The 19851-nt window shown below is 41.7% G+C and overlaps 1 protein-coding gene across 2 annotated transcripts in view; it reads left to right on the top strand.

Moving 5' to 3' along the window:
- The window catches only part of Ss18 (SS18 subunit of BAF chromatin remodeling complex), a 57265-nt gene that overhangs the window by 19429 nt on the left and 17985 nt on the right, over positions 1-19851 (top strand). For both annotated transcript variants that reach the window (XM_028759500.1, XM_028759501.1), the window contains exons 4-5: positions 10732-10885; positions 14515-14736. In XM_028759500.1, the coding sequence (XP_028615333.1) occupies positions 10732-10885; positions 14515-14736 (376 nt within the window). The remainder of the gene's footprint in view (positions 1-10731; positions 10886-14514; positions 14737-19851) is intronic.

A 19851-nucleotide genomic window follows, 5' to 3' on the forward strand; every position in this document is an offset into this window, starting at 1 on the left:
AGAGAGAGAGAGAGAGAGAGAGAGAGAGAGAGAGAGAGAGAGAGACACGTTGTTGGCATAGGAATAAAAAGTAGTGAAAGTACCTTCTAATGGAACCTAAAGATTGTCCCTTTGACTTTAACTGGAAAGACTGTTTCAGTATTCCAACAGTGAGAAATGAATAACTTACTGTGTTTTTTGGGTTTTTTTTGTTTGTTTTTTGTTTTTTTGAGACGGGTCTCTCTGTGTATCCCTGGCTGTCTTGGAACTCACTCTGTAGACCAAGCTGGCCTCGAACTCAGAAATCCGCCTGCCTCTGCCTCCCAAGTGCTGGGATTAAAGGCGTGCGCCACCACTGCCTGGCCTGGTTTTTTTTTTTTTTTTTTTAAGGCATGCACCACCACTGCCCGGCCTGTTTTTTTTTTTTTTTTAAACTATATACATGTGTGTTGTGTGTAACATATACATGTTTGAGCTTGTGTGTGGAGGCCCGAGGTTGACTTCTGGCATTTTCCTCAGTTGCTCTAGGTGTTATTTTTTGTGGCAGATGCCTTACACAAGCTGATCCTTGCTGGTTTGGTTAGGCCGATGGGCCAGCCAGCTCCAGGGCTCTTGTGGATCTGCCGCCACTCACTTTCTAAGTAGAAAGTGCTGGGTGCTAGAGCTCTGGCACCGGGTCTCCATGTTTGTGTGACCTGCACTTTACCAACTGAATCAGCTCAAGTACACAAAAGTGTTCATAGAAATCTGTCTGCCGAAACACTGTTTATATTAATAAAACCAGCAAACAGAACCAAGTGTCAGTATCAAGGATGTGTTTAACAAATAATTTGTACAATAATGAAGAATATATATAATAGAATTTTTAAAATTACAGAATGGTGTTGCCCCAGTTTTAAAAATTCAACATATATTTATTTAAGTCTGTTTTAATTGTTTCTTTACCTTTTTTTTTTTTTTTTTTTTTTTTTTTTTTTTTTGGTTTTTCGAGACAGGGTTTCTCCGTGTAGCCCTGGCTGTCCTGGAACTCACTCTGTAGACCAGGCTGGCCTCGAACTCAGAAATCCGCCTGCCTCTGCCTCCCAAGTGCTGGGATTAAAGGCGTGCACCACCACCGCCCAGCTTAATTGTTTCAAGAAATTTATATACTAAGCTTTTAGATTTTCTAATTGTATTTATCATGTTTATAAATGCATCACTTTTGTAATTTAAGCAAGTTGATACAGATGTAAAAATAATATAAAGAATGGATACAAATGTGCTAGTTATTTTTGTTGCTGTGACAGTATACCTGAGCAAATGGATTAAAGATTTGTTTTGGCAAAAAGTTTTCAGAAAAAGGAGTCTGATGGCCAGCTGGCTGCACTGCTTTTCCAGCAATATAGAACATGGTGGAGGAAGGCATGGAAGGAAGCCATTCACCTCCAGACAACTGGGAAACCAAGAGAATTATCAGGGAGGGGACTGGGTTAAGGTAGACCTTTCACAGACATGACCCCAGTAACCAGCTCCTTCCAGCTAGTTCCTACAGTCCCTTGCTTCAGTGCTTCCAACAGTCTACCCAAAATGTAAATCTGTCAGTGGATTAAGGTTGGTTGGTTAGAAACCCCGTGATGTGATTGATGGTTTCAGGAAGGAATTTCAGACACACCCAAAATTGTGCTTAGCATTTTCCTGGGCTCCACTCAGGGAGTCAAGTTGACCTTCGGGACAAACTGCCACACACACAGACTCTTTCATTTCCCTTATGTATGGTATACCTGTAGCTTGCTGGTTGAGCATTTAATAGTCTCATGTTCACAAGGCCATGAGTTAGATTCTAGCATTTGCATATAAAGTCGTATGCATCCTTAAGTACTTGGGCCTGGAGAGTTGGCACAGTGGGTAAGAAAGCTTGCTGTATAAGCATGGAGCCTTAGTTACCTTTCTATTGCTGTGATAAAACACCACAACCAAGGCAACTCATAAAAGAGTTTATTAGGGCATACAGTTGCAGAGGACTAGAGTCCATGGTTGGGAGCATGGCAGCAGGTAGGCGGCCTCTGGAACAGTAGCTGAGAACTCACAGCAGAGAAAACTAACTGGGGTGCCATGGACTTTTGATGCCTAAAGCTCACCCCAGAGACACACCTCCCCAGGACCATCACACCTAAAGCTTACTCCAGTGACACACCTCCTCCAGGAAGGTCACACCTAATTATTCCCTGCTCCAACTGGAACAGACATTCAAATGTATGGGCCTCTGGGGGCCATTGTCATTCAAAGTGAAGACTTGCTTTGAATCAAATCACCCACAAAACTGGACGTGACCGTGTACACACGCTGTAGGAGGAGGTGAAGATTGGTGGCAGCCAGCCTAGCTCAGGTGTAGTGATAAAACCATTACGTTTCCTTTCAGCGGAGTCCTCTGCCCATTGTTTTGTTTGTTTTGAAGCTTATTCTAGAAAATTCCTCTCCTTGGAAGGGTAATGCATTTGCTTTCTTATTTAAAATGTAGTGATGGTGACAGCCTGATACTCCAACACTTGGGAGGCTCACTTAGGTCAATCACAGGTTCCAGGATAACCTGGGCTACAATAGTAGGCTCAATTTCAGTTTAATGAATTGAGAATGACTGTTCAGTAATTAATATGTTGGAGTTGGGAGAACTTGGGTTGTCAGTTGTTGTATAGGAAATACTTGTTCTTTTAATGTCACTGAGTTGCTTGGGAACCTGGTACTAAAACTGGGGATTGTCCAGGTAGTAGACTAAGCTCAGAGCCCCACACACAGTCTTGAGGCCCAGGGAGTCTGGAGAATGGCACCCTGCAAATAGAGTGGGGACATTAGCTATGGAAGGCCACCCATTTACTGCTTTCTTCTTTCTAGTCAAAAGGTTAAGATGATTCAGTTTTGAGAATTAATTGGTGACACTTATCCTGCAGAAATTCAATACTGATCATGATGGCATCCTGAGATTTCTTGTGAGAATGAGTGACCTTCCTAAGAGGTCCAGAGGAGACCTTCCTAAGCTGTTTAAGATAGATGTGTGTGAATATATGATGAATATATGTACACACATGTATACATTTATCACGTGTGTGGTGTGTGTTCACTTTTGAAAGACTAAATTAGGGCCAGAAGGTAAGGCGAGCATACCACTGGCAATTCTGCATGCCTGAGTGCATGGCTAGCCAAGGCTCTTGTTTATGTGTTGAGCTTTTATCAGCTTTAGGCAGGTTAAATGTACGTCTCCTCTCGTTAGTTTTGATTCTTAGGTTTCTGTGTCATTTTAGTGCCTCCTTGTGGGAGCTTTATTAATGCCAGTTACACTACAAACGAGCAAGCTAAGGATTTTGTAGTGCTGTGTTTGTATTCTAAGAGAGATATTGAAGGTAATTTGATACAATGATATATAGTTTTATGGAAAACTACAAAATTTTTAAGGTCATTGGTTAATGGAAAATGTATTGTTTATAACATTGGATTAGGATTAGTAGTTTTGAAGTGTCAGTGAACGAAACAGCCAGACATCCCCACTCTCTTGGGTGTCTTCCATTGGGCAGGGCAGGCACAATAAAAGGTGGTGTCAGGTGTTGAGAGATGGCGGGCCGTGGCAAGGGAAGGCAGAGAGCAGGAGACGGGTACTGGGGCTGCGGGATGGGAGGTGCACGTAAGGAGGCATGTCAACAGATGATTGCTTCACGGACTCTTCTAAGGACCTGGGTTTCTCCTCTGAAAATTGAGAAATTGTTCTAACAGGACCCTGTGCAGACTCTGGAGACTGGTACCGAATCAGGAGGCAGCTGTGAAACCAGAGATGTGGCAGTAGTTGGACCACGATGGAAGTCCAGGAGGTGGTAGTCTTGGGCACATCCCAGGTTGTAGTAGAGACCAGAGGGTGGGCAGAGGATGTCACCAGTAGGGAATGAGAGAGCGAGGCGTTGGGGTGGCCCCACCATTTTCAGGGTAGAACTGGCTTCCTGAGTCTTGATCATGGGAGATGATGGAGCCTTTGCATCTGTGGGATTTCCGGGAGAGGTGAAGGAATGGTGGGGTGGGAGGAGGGCTGGTCTAAGAGCGCTGTGAGCATGCTCAGGGCCCTGGCAGACACTCAGTGAAAGGCCTCGAATCTAGGTTTCATAATCATTTCTCAAATATCAAGTTGATACTGGATGGCTGGAGGCCCCAACAATTAGCAAATAATATAATCGTGGCCCTCACCCTAATTTAACCTACTGCTAGTATTGACAGTGAGCACTGATACACATAGGAGTTAGGAGTGAGCTGAGCAGTGGAGCAGAGGTCTCTGGGATATTGGGAGTAGACAGTGGGGCCAGCTATTTTCATGCCAGGAAAGGGAGCAAGTACAGTAATCTTTTCCATGTCATTCATACACGGTAAAGCCATCTTTGAAAGGTATAGGTGACTTTACTACTAGTCAGAACAATGCTCTCATCCCCAGAGTTTCCAGTGTTCCTTTCTTGGCTAGTTTTTAATTCTTTGACCTTTTTGTGATTGACTGTAGGAGTTTTTAAAATAAGAACGGAACCTCAAACCCACGCCTCAATGCTGGGCTTCAAACCCAGGGCCCTGTAAGTCTTTGCTATCTGTATTTCTCTCACATGCTTTTTACTTTGAAATTTGCCATGGTCTGATTAAAACGTCATTGGATGAGTAGTTCTCTGATATTAAAGTTCATTTTCTTATATCAAGGTTATCAAGGTATGCCTGCATTTTCTTAAAAGTTTATCCAACAGCTGGGGGATGTAGCTTATCTGACTAGCATGCATGAGGTCCCTAGGTCAAGTTTCTAGTAGGGACAAAAGGAAAAGTTTATCCCCGTTATCACATTTATTGGAAGGTGTTAATTGCCCACCGAACGCCACTCGATGTTTTCTTACTGTACCTGTGAGTTCCCCAGTACAACCAACATCTCTGTTTTTGGTTTGTGTGTCTGTCCTTGCACTACATACATGTTTTTATTATTGTATGTTGTAATTAGCCTTCATGGTTTCTAGTAATTGTTCTTAAGATTGCCCTGGGTATTCCAAATCCTTCATGTGTCCATGTAGATGTTAGAATTAGAATGATTTTGTGACTTTTTGGGACAAGTGCTCCATGTCACCTGTAGGTTGACATTAGGGAAACTGGGACGCCCTTCCCTTGCAGTCTTTGCTCTCCACGGTCTTCTCTTCAGAGATTCCACACATTCTTCTCACAGTAAATGCTGTCGGGTGGTGATGTAGTCATGTACTCTACGTGTGTGCTGCCGTGCATCTCTGAGGAGACACTGACGTGCTTTCCTTCCCCAGTCTTTTGTTGTTGCTTTTTTTCTAGTTTACTTCTGACATTAATTTGCTTGTTGGTTTATTTTACTGAGTATCAGGGTTAGTCTAGTTTTTGTCTGTTTCTTAGCTTCGGGGGAAAGAGTGCTTTATTTCACTAGTAAGATGGTGTTGGTTGTAAAGGTTTTATAAGTTTTATTTGGTTGTGAATGCTTCTCTTGTTCTTTTTAAAAAGACTGATTATTTTATATATAAGTGGGGGTCGTGGAGACCGTGGTGTGCTGTGGGATCAGAGGACACTGTTTCTCTCCTAACTTAAATGGGTTCTTGGGATCACACTCTGATCGTCACACTTGTGTTATGGGGCTCAAGCACTTAGCTGTGAGCCACCTGGCCAGGTCCACTCCTGTTCTTAATTGCTGAAGGCTATTATATGTAAGTATTAAGTTATCAGACACTTTCTCTTATGAGAATTCTGTAGACTTCACTTTGATGACTCTGCACACTGTGTCATTTCCACAGGTTATTGTGCTGACCTGCATTCCTGGAGGGATGTCCATTGCTTATGATGCTCTGGACTTAATTTGCCCCTGTTTTTGTTCAGTGGTTTTTAGTGTCTGAAAACATGTCCTGTAATTTTTCTTCCTGAAATATCTTGGTCTGAGAGTAATGGGCTCGTAAAGAATTGGAACCTGCTCCCCTTATTTTTGATTTCTGAAAGGTTACATATGAATTTCTATTTTTTTTTCTTTTTATTCCTAAGTGATTTGGACATGAGACCACAATAAAAGCTCATGAGATGATTTCTTCAGGAAAGGTTTTAAATCATGGATTAGGTGGTTTTTGTTTATTTGTTTGGTTTGGTTTTGATTTTTCAAGATAGTTTCTGTGTGTAGCCTTGGCTGTGCTAGAACTAGCTCTGTGTACCAGGCTGGCTGAACTCAGAGATCTGCCTCCTAATTGTGCCTGGATCAGGTTTTTTTTTAATAGAGAATTTTTTGCATTTGCCTCCATTCTTTCTTCCTTTCTTGGTGCTGGGACAGTCCAGGGCTTGCTGTATGCTAGTTGCCCAAGTGCTGAGGTACCCTGCCCCTCAGGAGCTGCATTGCCCCACCCCTCAGAACCTACCCTGCCCTTCAGACTTTCTGTTTTCCTGTCACTTTCCTTAAGCTAAATATTTCACATGCCCTGCCTACTTCATCTGTTATCAGAAGCCTTGTTTAAACTCGTTCTGAATGGTCTCTGGCTGTTTCTTTCTCTGGCTTCCTTTCTTGTCTTCGTGCTCTCTGCTTTTGCTTCACAGGTCTGAGGTTGTGTTATGAAGTGTGTATGCACTTTGGCTTGCCAGCCCTCGCTGTTGAGTGCATGTTTCTTCTTGGAGAGCAGCTCTCCTTTCCCTTGGGCTTAGAGCCCTGTGCTTTCAATGCTGTGGTGCTGACCTGCTCCTGGGCTGTAGTATGTCATTGTTATTTTGAATGCTAGTAGTAATATTTTTTTAGTGATGTATTCATTCATTCATTTCTTCCACATTTGCCCAAATATATGTTCTTGTATAGTTACTTGCTTTTTAAAAGATTTATTTAATTTCCTTACGTTTAATTTCTTTTGCTTGTTTAGAGTTTGTCTGTGCGCCATGTGTGTACCTGTTGCCTGCAGAGGTGAGAAGTTGTTGGTCTTCTGGAGCTGGAATTTCAGGTTGTGAGCTAGCTACCCTTTAGGTGCTGGGGACTGAACTCTTTGGAAGAGCAGCTGGTGCTCTGGATTCTTCAGCCATGTCTCCAGATTCTGAGCTTTTTGGTGAACCTCTTTTAGCAAATTCTATCTTTTGCTTACCTTAAAGAATTTTTATCTTATCCTCAAGTTGGACAGAGAGTATTTTATCTTAGTATAGAGTCTGGGATAGCTTGTTGACTTTCTGTATGTTGTCTTACCACTTTAAAGGAATTGTTTATTAGCTTTGGAAAACTCTCAGCCAGTATTGTCCACCTACATCATTGGATTTTAGTGTGTATTTTCTTTTTTTTTTTTTTTTTTTTTTTAAAGATTTATTTATTTATTTTATATGAATACACTGTAGCTGTCTTCAGACACACCAGAAGAGGGCATCAGATCTCATTACAGATGGTTGTGAGCCACCATGTGGTTGCTGGGATTTGAACTCAGGACCTCTGGAAGTGCAGTCAGTGCTCTTAACCACTGAGCCATCTCTCCAGCCCCCTAGTGTGTATTTTCTAACTTCAGTTAGATGTTGTATTTGCTTTGTATTTCTCTTTCAGGGCTGGGCCTCCAACTTTGGGCTGTGTGCAGGCTAGAGTGGCTTCTCATCTGATGTGTCCCAGCCATGTTGTCTCTTTGCTGGTGTTTTCTCTTTCATCTCTGTATCGTTTCTATAAATTATCTCCAGTCCTGTTTGTTGTTTCTATTCATTGCACTCTTAATTTCAGTGATTTTATTTTCTGACTCTCTTAAAAGATTCCTAGGACTTTATAGACATTTTCTATTTTCCTGGTGCCTCTCCACTCACAACCATTCTTGATAGTATCAAGCATGGTTATTTTTGAGTGCTTTCCGTGTCTTTGTTATTTATAGGATCAAGGAGATTGTTCAGGTATAAAGAGGCTTGTTGCCAAGCTGACAGTGTGAATTTGATTCCCAGGACCCACATGGTGAAAAGAGAAAACCAACTCCCTCAAACTGCCTCCTGACAGTGACCTTCATCCCCAACACATGCATAATAAATTCTTTTAAAATTAGTGTTACTCTTATTTGTCTGTCTTTTTGAATTGAAAGAAGATATGTATAACAATCACTATGTTAGCCACTGTAAGGCACACAAGGCACCCTTGAGCATGCTCACAGTTGCACACCGTTTACCTCTGTGTCATTTCAAAAACATGAAACCTCGAATCTTCAGCTGGATAGCTGGCTCAGTGCCTAAAAGCATGAGCTGCTGTTGTGGAAGTCCTGGGTTCAGATCCCAGCCTGAACGGTGGCCTAGAGCATCTGTAACTCCAATCCCAAAGGATCCAGTGCTCCATTCTGGCATCCTTGGGTACTAGGCAAGCATGTGGTACACATATATACATACAAGTAAAACACGTATACATTAAAAAGCAATTAATAAACTAAAAAAAACCCTCATATTTGATATCACAGAATCTTGATTCTCCCTTCTCCTCACTGGGCAGCAACTAGCATTCTCTCTGTCTCTGCTTTTGCCTGTCCTGCACATTTGTCAAACGAGTCATGTGATGGCCTCTTCTGTGCAGCCTTTCTCCTTTGCTGACCTTCAGGCATCCCTATGACCGTGCTTCTTTGTGGCCAAATAGTACTCCACTGTATGACCATCCATGTTTTATCTAGTCACTGGCTTACAGATGTTACATGTTTTTTATTTGGGGGGTGGTTCTGTGGGATCCCTGAGTAAGTGCTCTATCTATAAGATATGATGTGCAAGACTATGTGCTTCCAGATCTAAAATGTGGACAGGAGTTGGAATTGCCAGTTCCAGTGATGCCTCCATGTTAAGCTTGTTGAGTGGAGGCGTTTGCAATGGCGCCTAAACCTTTATTACCTCCCCACCAGGATGCGTGGGTTTCTGTCCCTCTACAATTTGCTGTTTCATCTAGTTTTCACTTTGATATTGTTACAGTTATCCTGCTGTTGTTGGACGTTTACTTCCTGCTTTCATGATGCTCTGTGATTTTAACAGAATGCAAGACATTGTGGCTGAGCAACAACAGTACACATCTGTGTTGTTTTCTTCCAAAGGGAGCCGTTTGCCTTTGGTGTGAAAATACCCAGAGATTACCATAAGTTTAGTGAGGCTCAGGTTAGATGTGCTAAGGCCGATGTATTAAGTTTGATATTAGTCTAAGAAGAGATTGTATCCTCTCCGGTGAGCTTGAGTTCTTCCTGAGAGCCCCTCTGACTTGTGGGCCTGCACCAGCAGTCAGTCACCTTCCATCCATATGCTTCACTGTCACCTCCTGGCTGCTGTCCCCGCTTCTCAAGGTTCTTCTCCTGATCTTTTTCTTTTTTTTCTCTTTTCTTTTTTAAATTTTCTTTTTTTCTGGTTGTCAAAGATTCCAAAGAACTCTAGCTTCCTACTGGGGCTCACCCTGTGTACAACACGTCAGGGAAAAGGCCAAGGTCTAGTGTGTGGTCTTGCATTTGACCCCTTTCTGGAGGGATAGCCTTCAATTTCTCCACCAGAAGTTGCTTTGTAGAGCCTTCAGGTTGTTTCTTGTTTTGTTTGCTTGTTTGGGTTTCCCGGTACTTTATAGTTCTTGTTAGCAGGAGAGTTAGTTTGTTATACCTTGGAATGATGGCAGTGAGTCAGGGTGACTAGAGATTGAATTACGGTCAAGTTTGGAGTGAGGTATGTAATTAAAAGTAAGATGTGCGACTTAGTGGTTTTTTCTTTAAAGAAAGAAATCAGAACTAAATTGTTAAGTGTATGAAGATACAAGTTAGACAAAGATCTGAGAATGAGATTTAAAAATTCTAAAGGTTAGTGATTTACTGGATTTACAAATAAAGAAGTTAAAAGTTGTGATTTTTTTTTTTCCTAAGTGGTGTTGGCTGAAGAACAGTGTGTCTGTCTGCTGTGTGCTGCTGTGTTCACTCACATCTGGAAAGCTACGTAGTAACTAGAGGTGGCAAATGTGAGGAGCTGTTGAACCAGACATTACGATGAGGTCTGGAGGGAAAGTGCAGGACAGATGTGTGGGTTATAATTGAGTGTGTGTGTGTGTGTGTGTGTGTGTCTCTGTGTGTGTCTCTGTGTGTGTGTGTGTGTGTGTGTGTCTGTGTCCTTTCACTCTTCTTGAACTCTCAGGTTTAGTGAGTGGTTTTCATTAGGATTGTCAGAGGCGTGTTTTAGAGGCCCCTGTCTGTGGACCCTTGGAGGCTGTCATGGTAACATTCCCAACCTGTAGTAATGACTGGCACAGAAGCGTTGAGTCGCGCGGTTGGCTCCTGTTTTGCCGCATTCTTCCCGAACCTGCTCCCTCTCTAAGTATAAAGGACAGTGCTCTCGGAGGCTCCCTGCCCCCTTTACCTATTTTGCTGCTGTTACTCCTCCTTTGCAGGTAAAACTACTGTTAGTAAATATACGAATATCTTCATAAGGAAGGACACTTAGTTTTTTAAATGTAATTTAAATAACAACAATAGACACATTAGAGACCATAAATAAGTAAATGGAAAGTCTGTATAGCCTGTTAGAAAATTCCTTTTCCTGTGAGATTTTATAAGTTAAAATGCACTTTAACTATAGTCTGCTTTCCAAGACACTTGAAGTTATGAGGGATATTTAATATGATATTAATAAATGCGTCATTAAAATGCATTGGAAGACACTGAAATGCATTTATTGTTTTGTTTATATTCAGCTTAGTAATATAGACAGCAGCAATTCCACATGAATCTTTCATGCACTATTCTGCCGCTTCTCTTGTTTGACTAAGCTGTCTTCTTTCAGCCACCCACACAGAATATGCCTATGGGTCCTGGAGGGATGAGTCAGAGTGGCCCTCCACCCCCTCCCCGGTCTCACAGCATGCCTTCAGATGGAATGGTGGGTGGGGGCCCTCCTGCACCACACATGCAGAACCAGATGAACGGCCAGATGCCTGGTAAGTTTTTCTCCTCTAAGACATTAACACCAGAGTTGCTTAGCAACTGAAACGACATGGGGGCTCCGGGGATACTAGATTGTTGATGACAAAACTGCTTTGAATGCCCCCGAGTCCAAGCTCTCTGCGAGTTTGTTAGCTGTAGAGCTACGTGCCCTGTATTCAGTGTTTATCAGGGCTGCCCTTGGGCTTTGATGGAGCTGACACACAGCATTCCTCTGATGAACAGAACTGGCTAAATTTAGTCTGTTTGAAACTATGCAATACAGTTGACTTTAGAAGCTTTTGGGGGTGGGGGGAAAGGGATTGTGCCATGGCTTAAGAATTAAAACTTGTTCCTGAAAAAGTACCATAATGTTTATTTACCTGAAAATATATTGATCTCCTAAGTAGGGACACTGCAAAGACCACATGGGGAGAGGAACAGAATTGCCCCTGAAGTGCCTAGGGTATTTAGTATTTCCTTGCAGATATTTCTGAAGCCAAATCTAGATTCTTATTAGTACATATGTTTATAGAGTATGATTAATATGGAAGTTGATTTAGAAGCAGTACTAGAAGCTAAAGACTAATGTAAGCTTTCTTACACACTGAGTCCTTTCCTTTACCTGTCTAGCTCTAACATCAGTATAACAGTGACCTTCTTAGGCCACTTGGGTGTTTGCCTGGTTACCTTTTAAAGAAAGTTTCTTTAAAACTATTGTGTTTTTATAATTAATAGTCTAGCATAGGTTTTGATAAAGTGTACTATCCATTTAATATGAGAACATTTTTACTTTCTAGAGACAAAGAATATTTTCATTAGCCAGAAAGAAAAGAGCACTGTTCAGTTAGCAATAGAGTAAATTAACATAATACAGCCATTTTTATTATTAGCCTGATAATTGAAATGTCCAGCATAGTCTCTTAACTTGGCTGGCTGTGCCTTTGGTTGCATTTGTGTCCAAGGAGGACGGACATACTAAAAAGAATCCAGGGGAGAGCACTGAGCCGAGAGACAAGGTAGCCTGCTTTAGAAGATTGGTGTGCAGCTGATATCGCAGGAGGTAAATGGTGTTTCTGTCTTTCTCATCTGTTTCCTGCTAAGGTTCACACATTGATGGCCTCCACACAGCGTGGAGAGAGGAGCATAGACAGATTACTTTTTAGTTTCCAGTTAGGCTGTAGTCGAGAGAAAGCTCCCTACTAAGTCCATGTCTGGCTCTCTAGGACACCAGCTTTAGAACTGGGACACTGTGCTAGTCCGGGTTAGCCAGTTTCGAGCTCTGTCAGTTTGTGTGGTAGAAACTTGGATTAGTATTCTTAGCCAACTCTCCAGGTTACAGTGAGGCCCAAGGCCAAGGAAACTGCTGAGAAGCAAATGATTATTGTCAACTTGACGTACCGGTTTGTCTCTACAGCCTTATGTAATTGAGATATGTTTTCTATTAAACATTTTTAAATGCTTATTGTTATGCATGTGGATGCGTAGGGAAGTGAGAGGAGATTGAGGAGTCCTCTCCGCCTTGCTGAGGCAGGGTCTTGTTTGTGCTGTTGTAGCCGTGTACTCCGCTGGGTGGCCTGTGGGCTTCTCTTTGTCTCCCCTCAGGTCGCCCTGGGAAAGCTGAGTTTCAGGTGTGTGCTACTGTGTCAGGCTTTTTATGTAGAGTCCCAGGATTGAGCTTAGATCAGTAGGCTTACACGGTAGGAAATGCTTTTACCTGCTAAGCCACCTCTCCCACACCTATAAGTAACTCTTTTTAAGAGCAAAGATTATCACCTAATGAAGAGATTTTCTAGACTACTATAGAGTTCTAAAGCAATTTCTAAATATCCATTACTGTCTTAAAAGTAAAGTTTACTGTTTGGTATAAGAGAGTTTGGAAGGTCAATAGCTTATATTTTCTTCCATGTGTTTTTAATTTCCTAGCATAGTTTAATAGTTCATTTATATAATCTTAATTTTAGGGTCACTTATATCATTTGATCTTGGCTAAAAAAATCAATCACAGCTTTTTTTCTTTGAATCAAATTTATCAAAAAGAAATTTGTTGTTGCTGGTTTTTGTTTTTGTTAAGTGTAGAAAGTGAATCCTCGTGTCTGTGGAACCAAATCAAAAGCACAGAAGTTCGTGCACCCACTGCCTCTCCAGATGCTTGGTTCTGGGTCTGGGAGAAAGAAAAAGGAATCAGAATTTTTTGGTTTCCTTCTTCCCCTCCCTCTCTTCCTCCCTCCTTTCTTCCTTCCCTCCCCCTCTTCGTCCCTCCCTTTCTAAAGGAAACACCTTTAGAGCACATAAGCTCTTCATTCAGTGTACAGAGAGGTGTCTCATTCTCTTTGGTTGCCATGCCGTATCCTTTTTTAAAAATAAATACGTTTTCCCTGTGGTTGTCTGTCTGTACCGTATGTATGTGTGGTGCCTGAGGAAGCCAGGAAAGGGTGTAGGATCCCTTGGGACTATAGTTACCAGCGTTGTGAGTTGTGATGGGTTCTGGGACTAGAACCCAGGGACTTTGGAAGAGAGCCATCTCTCCAGTCACATCCTTCTTTATGGATGTGTCTGATCTGTATGCCATTTCCTGATGACAGACACAAAGCTTACAGTGTTTTGGTATGGCTATGCACATGTATATATTTTTGCATTCACACATATGTGTACCCCCAAACTTTCTACCTATAGAATCCTAGAAGTTAAATTATTGGATCCCAACTACATTTTAAGCTAGGTGTAGTAGTGCATGCCTGTAATCTCAACAGGAGAGCTGAGGCTCAGGAGTCCGTGTTCATCCTTTGCTGTAGAGTGAATTTGAGGCCAGTCTGTGCTACAGAATATTTGTGTCATCAAACCAAACCAAAACCAGGACATTTTAAAATTTGATAGTCATTGCAAATTGCTGTGTATAAAACAGTACTTACTTAGATTTGCACACCTTCAGCAGTGTATGAAAGTGTTTCTTCATAATGTGCTGGGTCAGAGCTTTGAGGTAAGGGTCCCTCTTAACCTGGACCCCACTAATTAATTAATTAATTTGTTCACTTTGCATCCCAATATCTGCCCCCCCTTCTCCCAGTCTCCCTGGCTCTCCTTTTCTTCTCTTGGAAGGGAGAATTTAAATTTTTATACGTATGAAATTAGTTGTAGTGGAAGAAATGAGGTAGGGACCCTACTGGATACTTTTTCCAAACACGGTGTCTGTCCAGTTGTCCCCGCCCTCCTGTTGTGCTCTGTGTCTGTTGCCCATGGATATAAAATATGAACTCAACTGAAAGTAGGAAGAAATGTTACCATCGTTTACTGCTTACTACTTTATGAATTTGGCATAGTTTTACACTCTGGCACTTCACTACCTGTTCATCTGTTTGCTGTGTCTGCTACTACTGTGTAGTACTGCTCCACGAGTCTCACTGTCCTAGCCAGCTAGGATTCCTTCCTGTTCCTCTCCAGACAAATCCTGGTTTTCCAAGATCAGTTTCCTTATCACTAAACTGGGAAAATAATATGTACCTGATCAGAGTTACCATTTAAGCTGTTTACCTGTTTTCTGTTGATTCAGTTTGTTGCTTAGGCTGATAGTTCAGTTATGAAAAACAGACTTGTCCCATGCACGTCTGTAACTCTGACTGTCCATTCTGACCATTTCTCTTTGAAGGGCCTAACCATATGCCAATGCAGGGACCTGGACCCAATCAGCTCAGCATGACAAACAGCTCCATGAATATGCCTTCAAGTAGCCACGGCTCCATGGGAGGTTACAACCATTCTGTGCCATCGTCCCAGAGCATGCCCGTGCAGAACCAGATGACAATGAGTCAGGGGCAGCCAATGGGAAACTATGGTCCCAGACCAAACATGAATATGCAACCAAATCAAGGTAACTGTCCACAGCATCCCTGCCCCTCCCTTCCCCAGCTCCAGCTCCGTCATACTCCTCCTCCTAACGCAGGATCTCTTTCTTATTGCTGGATGTGTGTTGTGTGTGCGCATTTGTACACATAACATACATATATAACTGGAGTTCATGTAGCATTGCGTGCGGTTAGGGCTGACCACTTGGGATCAGATAGCCTGTTCGGGACCTTGCGCCTCATTCTCTATCCCTCAGCAGCCATTGACCACATGTAGCTCTTCATCTAGGTGTAAGGGATTCTTTGTGGAAGCTTCTCTGTGCATATTGGCATTTCACCTTGTGTTGTCATGCTGGTCCTGTTTAGGCAACTGTTTTATTGAGATTTCTTAGGTACATTTTCCCTGTTGTGTCAAGTAGACACTGTTTGTCACCAGGTGTCCAAGGTGTCTGGCTCTCACAAGCAATCTGTTGAAACGGGGATGCTTTTTAAGACAGGTTCCTACTATGTAGTCGAGGCTGGTCCAGACACGAGGAAGTTCTGCCTTAGCCTCTCCATTGCTGGGATTGCAAACACAAGCCCCAGTACCAAACGTTTGTGTCTTTCTTGAGTCAAATGTGTATTTGTCTTGGTCATTTGAGACAGCCTCTGTCTTCAGTGTGAACCAAGTCACAGTTGTGCGCATAAGAAACAACACTGAGCTGAGGCTACCTTGAGTCTTTTTATTTATTTGTGTTTAGAAATTAAATTGCCTACCAGTGTTTAGTGGGGGTGCGCCCACACCCCTGGCTAGCTGCTCAGCATGCTGGAGTGCACTACAGTTTATTACTAGTCTTAGTGAAGTTGTTACCATGTTTCTCTTTTAAGTATCCTGTAAATAATAACTAAAAGCCAGTAAGTGGCGCTCTGTTCTGCTAATTGCTGTGTCAAAGCATTTGGCCCACTGCCACCGTAAAGCTATTTCTCTACAATATGTAGTGAGCCTCACATTTGATGATTAAAAAAAAAAAACCAAGACATCAGACCACTCAGAAGTACTCAGATGAAGGAAGTTGGGCTTGTGTGAAAATTATTTATGATGCAATATTATAATTTCAAAATATGAATATAGTTATATAATTTTGATCAGAGGTACTTGCTCAAGTTACATGGGACCTATTGAATCAAAGGCTGTTTTGACAAATGAAAGTTTCATTAAAAAGTTGTTTATTTCATTAAAAACTACCTTTCTTTAGGTAGCTTTTATAACAGTAAGCTATATTTATACCTTTTTTTTTTCTGTTTTAGAGTGCACTACATTGCAAATAGTCCTTTTTAAGGAAGCTTGAAAAATTCTAAAAATGAAAGAGAACTTTTATTGCATTTTCACCTCTTAAAAATTTCTTTCAGGACCAAAAGTTCAGTCCTTGGTATTTCCCTGCCTCTAAGTCTTAAATTTAATGAAGGTTGCTTTAATGTTTTTGTTTGCATTGAAAATGGCAAAAATCCTTAGACAAGCCACCATTTTTTATTAATGGGGCTTTTGAGTCATGGAAACTAAATATTGGTGAAATTCTAAGATGGAGTTCTCTGGTAGGGTGAGCTCTCGCATTCAACATCATGGGCTTGAGAAAAGGGAAGTTTAGTCAAGTGAGCCATCACACTTGGAAAAAATAACAACTCAGAGTTCTGTGCCAGTTAACCTCCCCCAGCCCCGAAGTGGTAGTAGTCTTCTAAAGCCAGTAAGTGGTGCTCTGTTCTGCTAATTGCTGTGTCAAAGCAGGGCAGAGTCTAAATGCATTCTTCTAGTAGCTTTTAAGCTTATTCTCCCTACTCCCTTTGTAAATTGCTGTAAAAATTCTGCCACCCCTCCCATCATTCTCTCTACTTTAAATGTGAAATTAAAGGGAAAAAATACTCTCCAAATCTTTTTTATTGTAATTTTACTTACTCAAATAAATCTAATATGTAGATAATTTTATTCATCTTTATCTTTTAGGTTGTTTAAGAAGTAGAGAATGAGTCTGTTAGCTTACACTGCTGGTGCTGGTATTTTCAGGCCATGCAGTACAGTAAGGCAGAGGGGTAGGATTGCGGAATCCTTTGGACTTTAAGGTGCTTGCTGGCTTCCATTACGGTATTTCCATGTGTGTGTTTCATTATGCCTGTTCTGACTTGTCCACCTCCTGTCTGTCCTCCCTGTGCCCAGACCTTCCCTTTAGCTCTTGGCTCAGCGTCTCCTCTAGTCCCCTCTCCTGTAGGATCTCCAGCTCCCTCTCATGGTCCCCTTTCTAGTTGGACCTCACGAGTAAAAACTGCTTTTAGCTTTTTAATAGTTTGTGAGAAAGTTTAAATTGATAGGAAAGTTAGTAACAAAATTGTTGAAACTTGTTTAAATACATTATTTTAAATAGCTGCACAAAGCTGCATGCCGTAGCATCTGCCTCAAGTCCAAGGTAGATGCAGAGGCTGAGCAGGCTCACTACAGCCTGGGAGTGTGAACCAGCCTGAGCAACATAGCAAGACTGTTAAAAAATTTTTGACCTCATTTTATTTACTAATTATACTTTCATATATTTGTGGTTATTGAAATGTGTATTAGCAGCAGTTGGCTTTAAATATTATTAAAACAGGTTATATGTGATAGTATCTGTGGATATATGATAGTATGGGTATGTGGTAGTATCTATAGATATGTGGTAGTATCTATGGATATGTGATAGCATTGTGATTGGTATCTACTCTCAGTTTGTTGAGTTTTACACATCTAGAAATTGAGAAAAATATAATGTTTTTTAAAATTCAGTTATTGAACTATAGTTTTAGCAAAATAATCTCCTCTGTGCTGTTTTTGAGCAAGTTTTAGTATTGTAGAACACCACAGTCTGAATGTAACAGACAGCCCAGCATCTACCTCCCGTCATAAGTGAAGTTCTTCAGTCATCACTTGGAGCCTTTACTCAGAGAGCCATGTGCACGCGTACAAACCTGCATGGAGCAAGGTGTGGTAGAACTGAAAGCCAAAGAGGCAGGGAGCGGGGCTTCTCTGTTCACAGCTTCATACCTGGTGCAGAGAAGAGTGCTTGGGGTCATGTACATCTGTTTCTTTGGTGACTAGGAATTGGAACTAAATGTCATGTCATAATCTGGAAAGATATTTAATAAAGCAAAAACCAACCAAATGAGAGCAGAAAAGCCTCTGGAAATGGCCCACAGTTATATTTGCTAGAAGCAATATTCATTCACAAACATTAAATGTAGCTTTCTTTCTTTAATAGAATCTTACTAATTTAGTGTCAGGTTAAAGAGTTCCACAGATTGTTGTTTTCTGTTAAGAATGTGCTTCCAGAGCTCTGTGAACATAACTCTCTGACTTAGAGTCAAGCCTTGAACCTGGGGCTTTTGATAAATTGATCAGAATTCTTTAAGTGACATGAGCCAGTGTGATTGCTCTGTGGCTGCACACACCCGAGCCTGAGCCTGAGCCTGAGCCTGACCTGAGCCTGACTCTTCTGTGCTTGTGGGAGAAGGGAGAACCAATTCCTGGAAATTGTCCTTTGGGGGCTGGAGAGATGGCCCAGTGGTTAGGAGCACTGGCTGCTCTTGCAGAGGACCTGGGTTCAATTCCCAGCACCCACATGATGGCTCACAACTGTCCATATTTCCAGTTCCAGGGAGTCTGATGCATGCATACATACATATGTGCAGGCAAAACACAAATAGACTAAGTTTAAAAAGTTGTCTTTTGACCTGCCCACCCCACACTATTCCTCCTGCCTATAATGATGGTGATGAAAGATTAAGTAAAGAACTCCTGTAAAAGTTCTGGTTCAGTACGTTTGCATCATTTATATCAAACCACTTGGTCACAGTCTTCAAGCGTTTGTTTAGATAGACATAAAAGTTGATACTGAGTTTGAATTGTCGTAGTGCAGCCACAGCGTTCTGAGTTATTTCTACTCACGAGGGCTCGCCTCACTTGCGAGTAGAGAGCAAGTGTGAGTGGTTTCCAAGCCCCTTTAGGTTTTGCAACTTTTTGGAAAACTCATGGAGCACAACTGAATGCATTCTACATGTAATGTGTTAGGTTATTGTCCCAGGGGTACAGATTCACATCAGGAAGAGGTGCAGAGGCAGCATTAGAAGGGGCAGTGGATCACCTCATCGCTTACCTCGCACTGTTCTGAGAAGATGCACACATAGTTTCCCTGTGCCGTGGACTCCATAGGGTAGATTTGATTAATAGATTGCCCCCATGATTATCTACATTTTGTTATTACTCCAAACTCTAAGTTTAGGATCTATAGGACCGCAAATACAGAAATCAAAACAACTGTAGTATGTGGGATTATAGGGGACTGTTTCCAGTATTGGCCTCACTACTATAAACTTAAGGGAGCAGATCGCAAATCATGATTCATGCACTAAATTTAAAATATTTCATGGAAACGTCTTGTTTGGTAAGTAGTGTTCTGGACGACTGAATCATGTTATCTTTGTTCTTCCTTACCGTCAGGACTGGCAAGTCTTAAGAATATTGCTGATACCATGGTTCTGTGATAAAGGGTTTGAGGTACATTAGCCTTTCTGTTGTAGTCCATACCAGATATTTTGTTATAATTCACCAATTTCTGGTTAGAAAAGTTAACCTCTGGTTAATATGAAAAGTCCGGAACCTGTAAGAAGCCTAGAACATGAACTGGGAAACACTGCCAGGCTAGATACATGTTTTAAATTATTCCATGCACCTTGTCTATAGGCACAGTAACTTATACTTAGGCTGTTCCTAGAAATCTCAGTAATTTTCATTATATAATTGTTTATTTTTCTTTCCTCTATACTCTTTGTTCATGACAGGTGCTCTGTTTGCTTCGGTCACACTGTATCGTGTATTGACTGACTGGTTAGTTATATGTCCTCCTGCAGTGGCACTTTAGGAAACCAATGTCCTTCACTGTGGCATTGTCAACCCTCAGCTGTTACTTTGAAATTGTAAAATAATTACACATTTCCCCCTACCCTCCACTCCCTCCACGCCCTCCCATACCCTTCCTGCTTTGGAGCCCAGGCTGTAGCTCCAGCTTGGTAGGTAGCTGAAGATGATCTTAAGTTCTTGAGCCTTTTGCCTACCTCACCTGAGCGCTGGGACATAGGCATGCATG

Source organism: Grammomys surdaster, unplaced genomic scaffold (assembly GCF_004785775.1).
Source record: "Grammomys surdaster isolate TR1022 unplaced genomic scaffold, NIH_TR_1.0 126298, whole genome shotgun sequence".
Lineage (NCBI taxonomy): Eukaryota > Metazoa > Chordata > Mammalia > Rodentia > Muridae > Grammomys > Grammomys surdaster.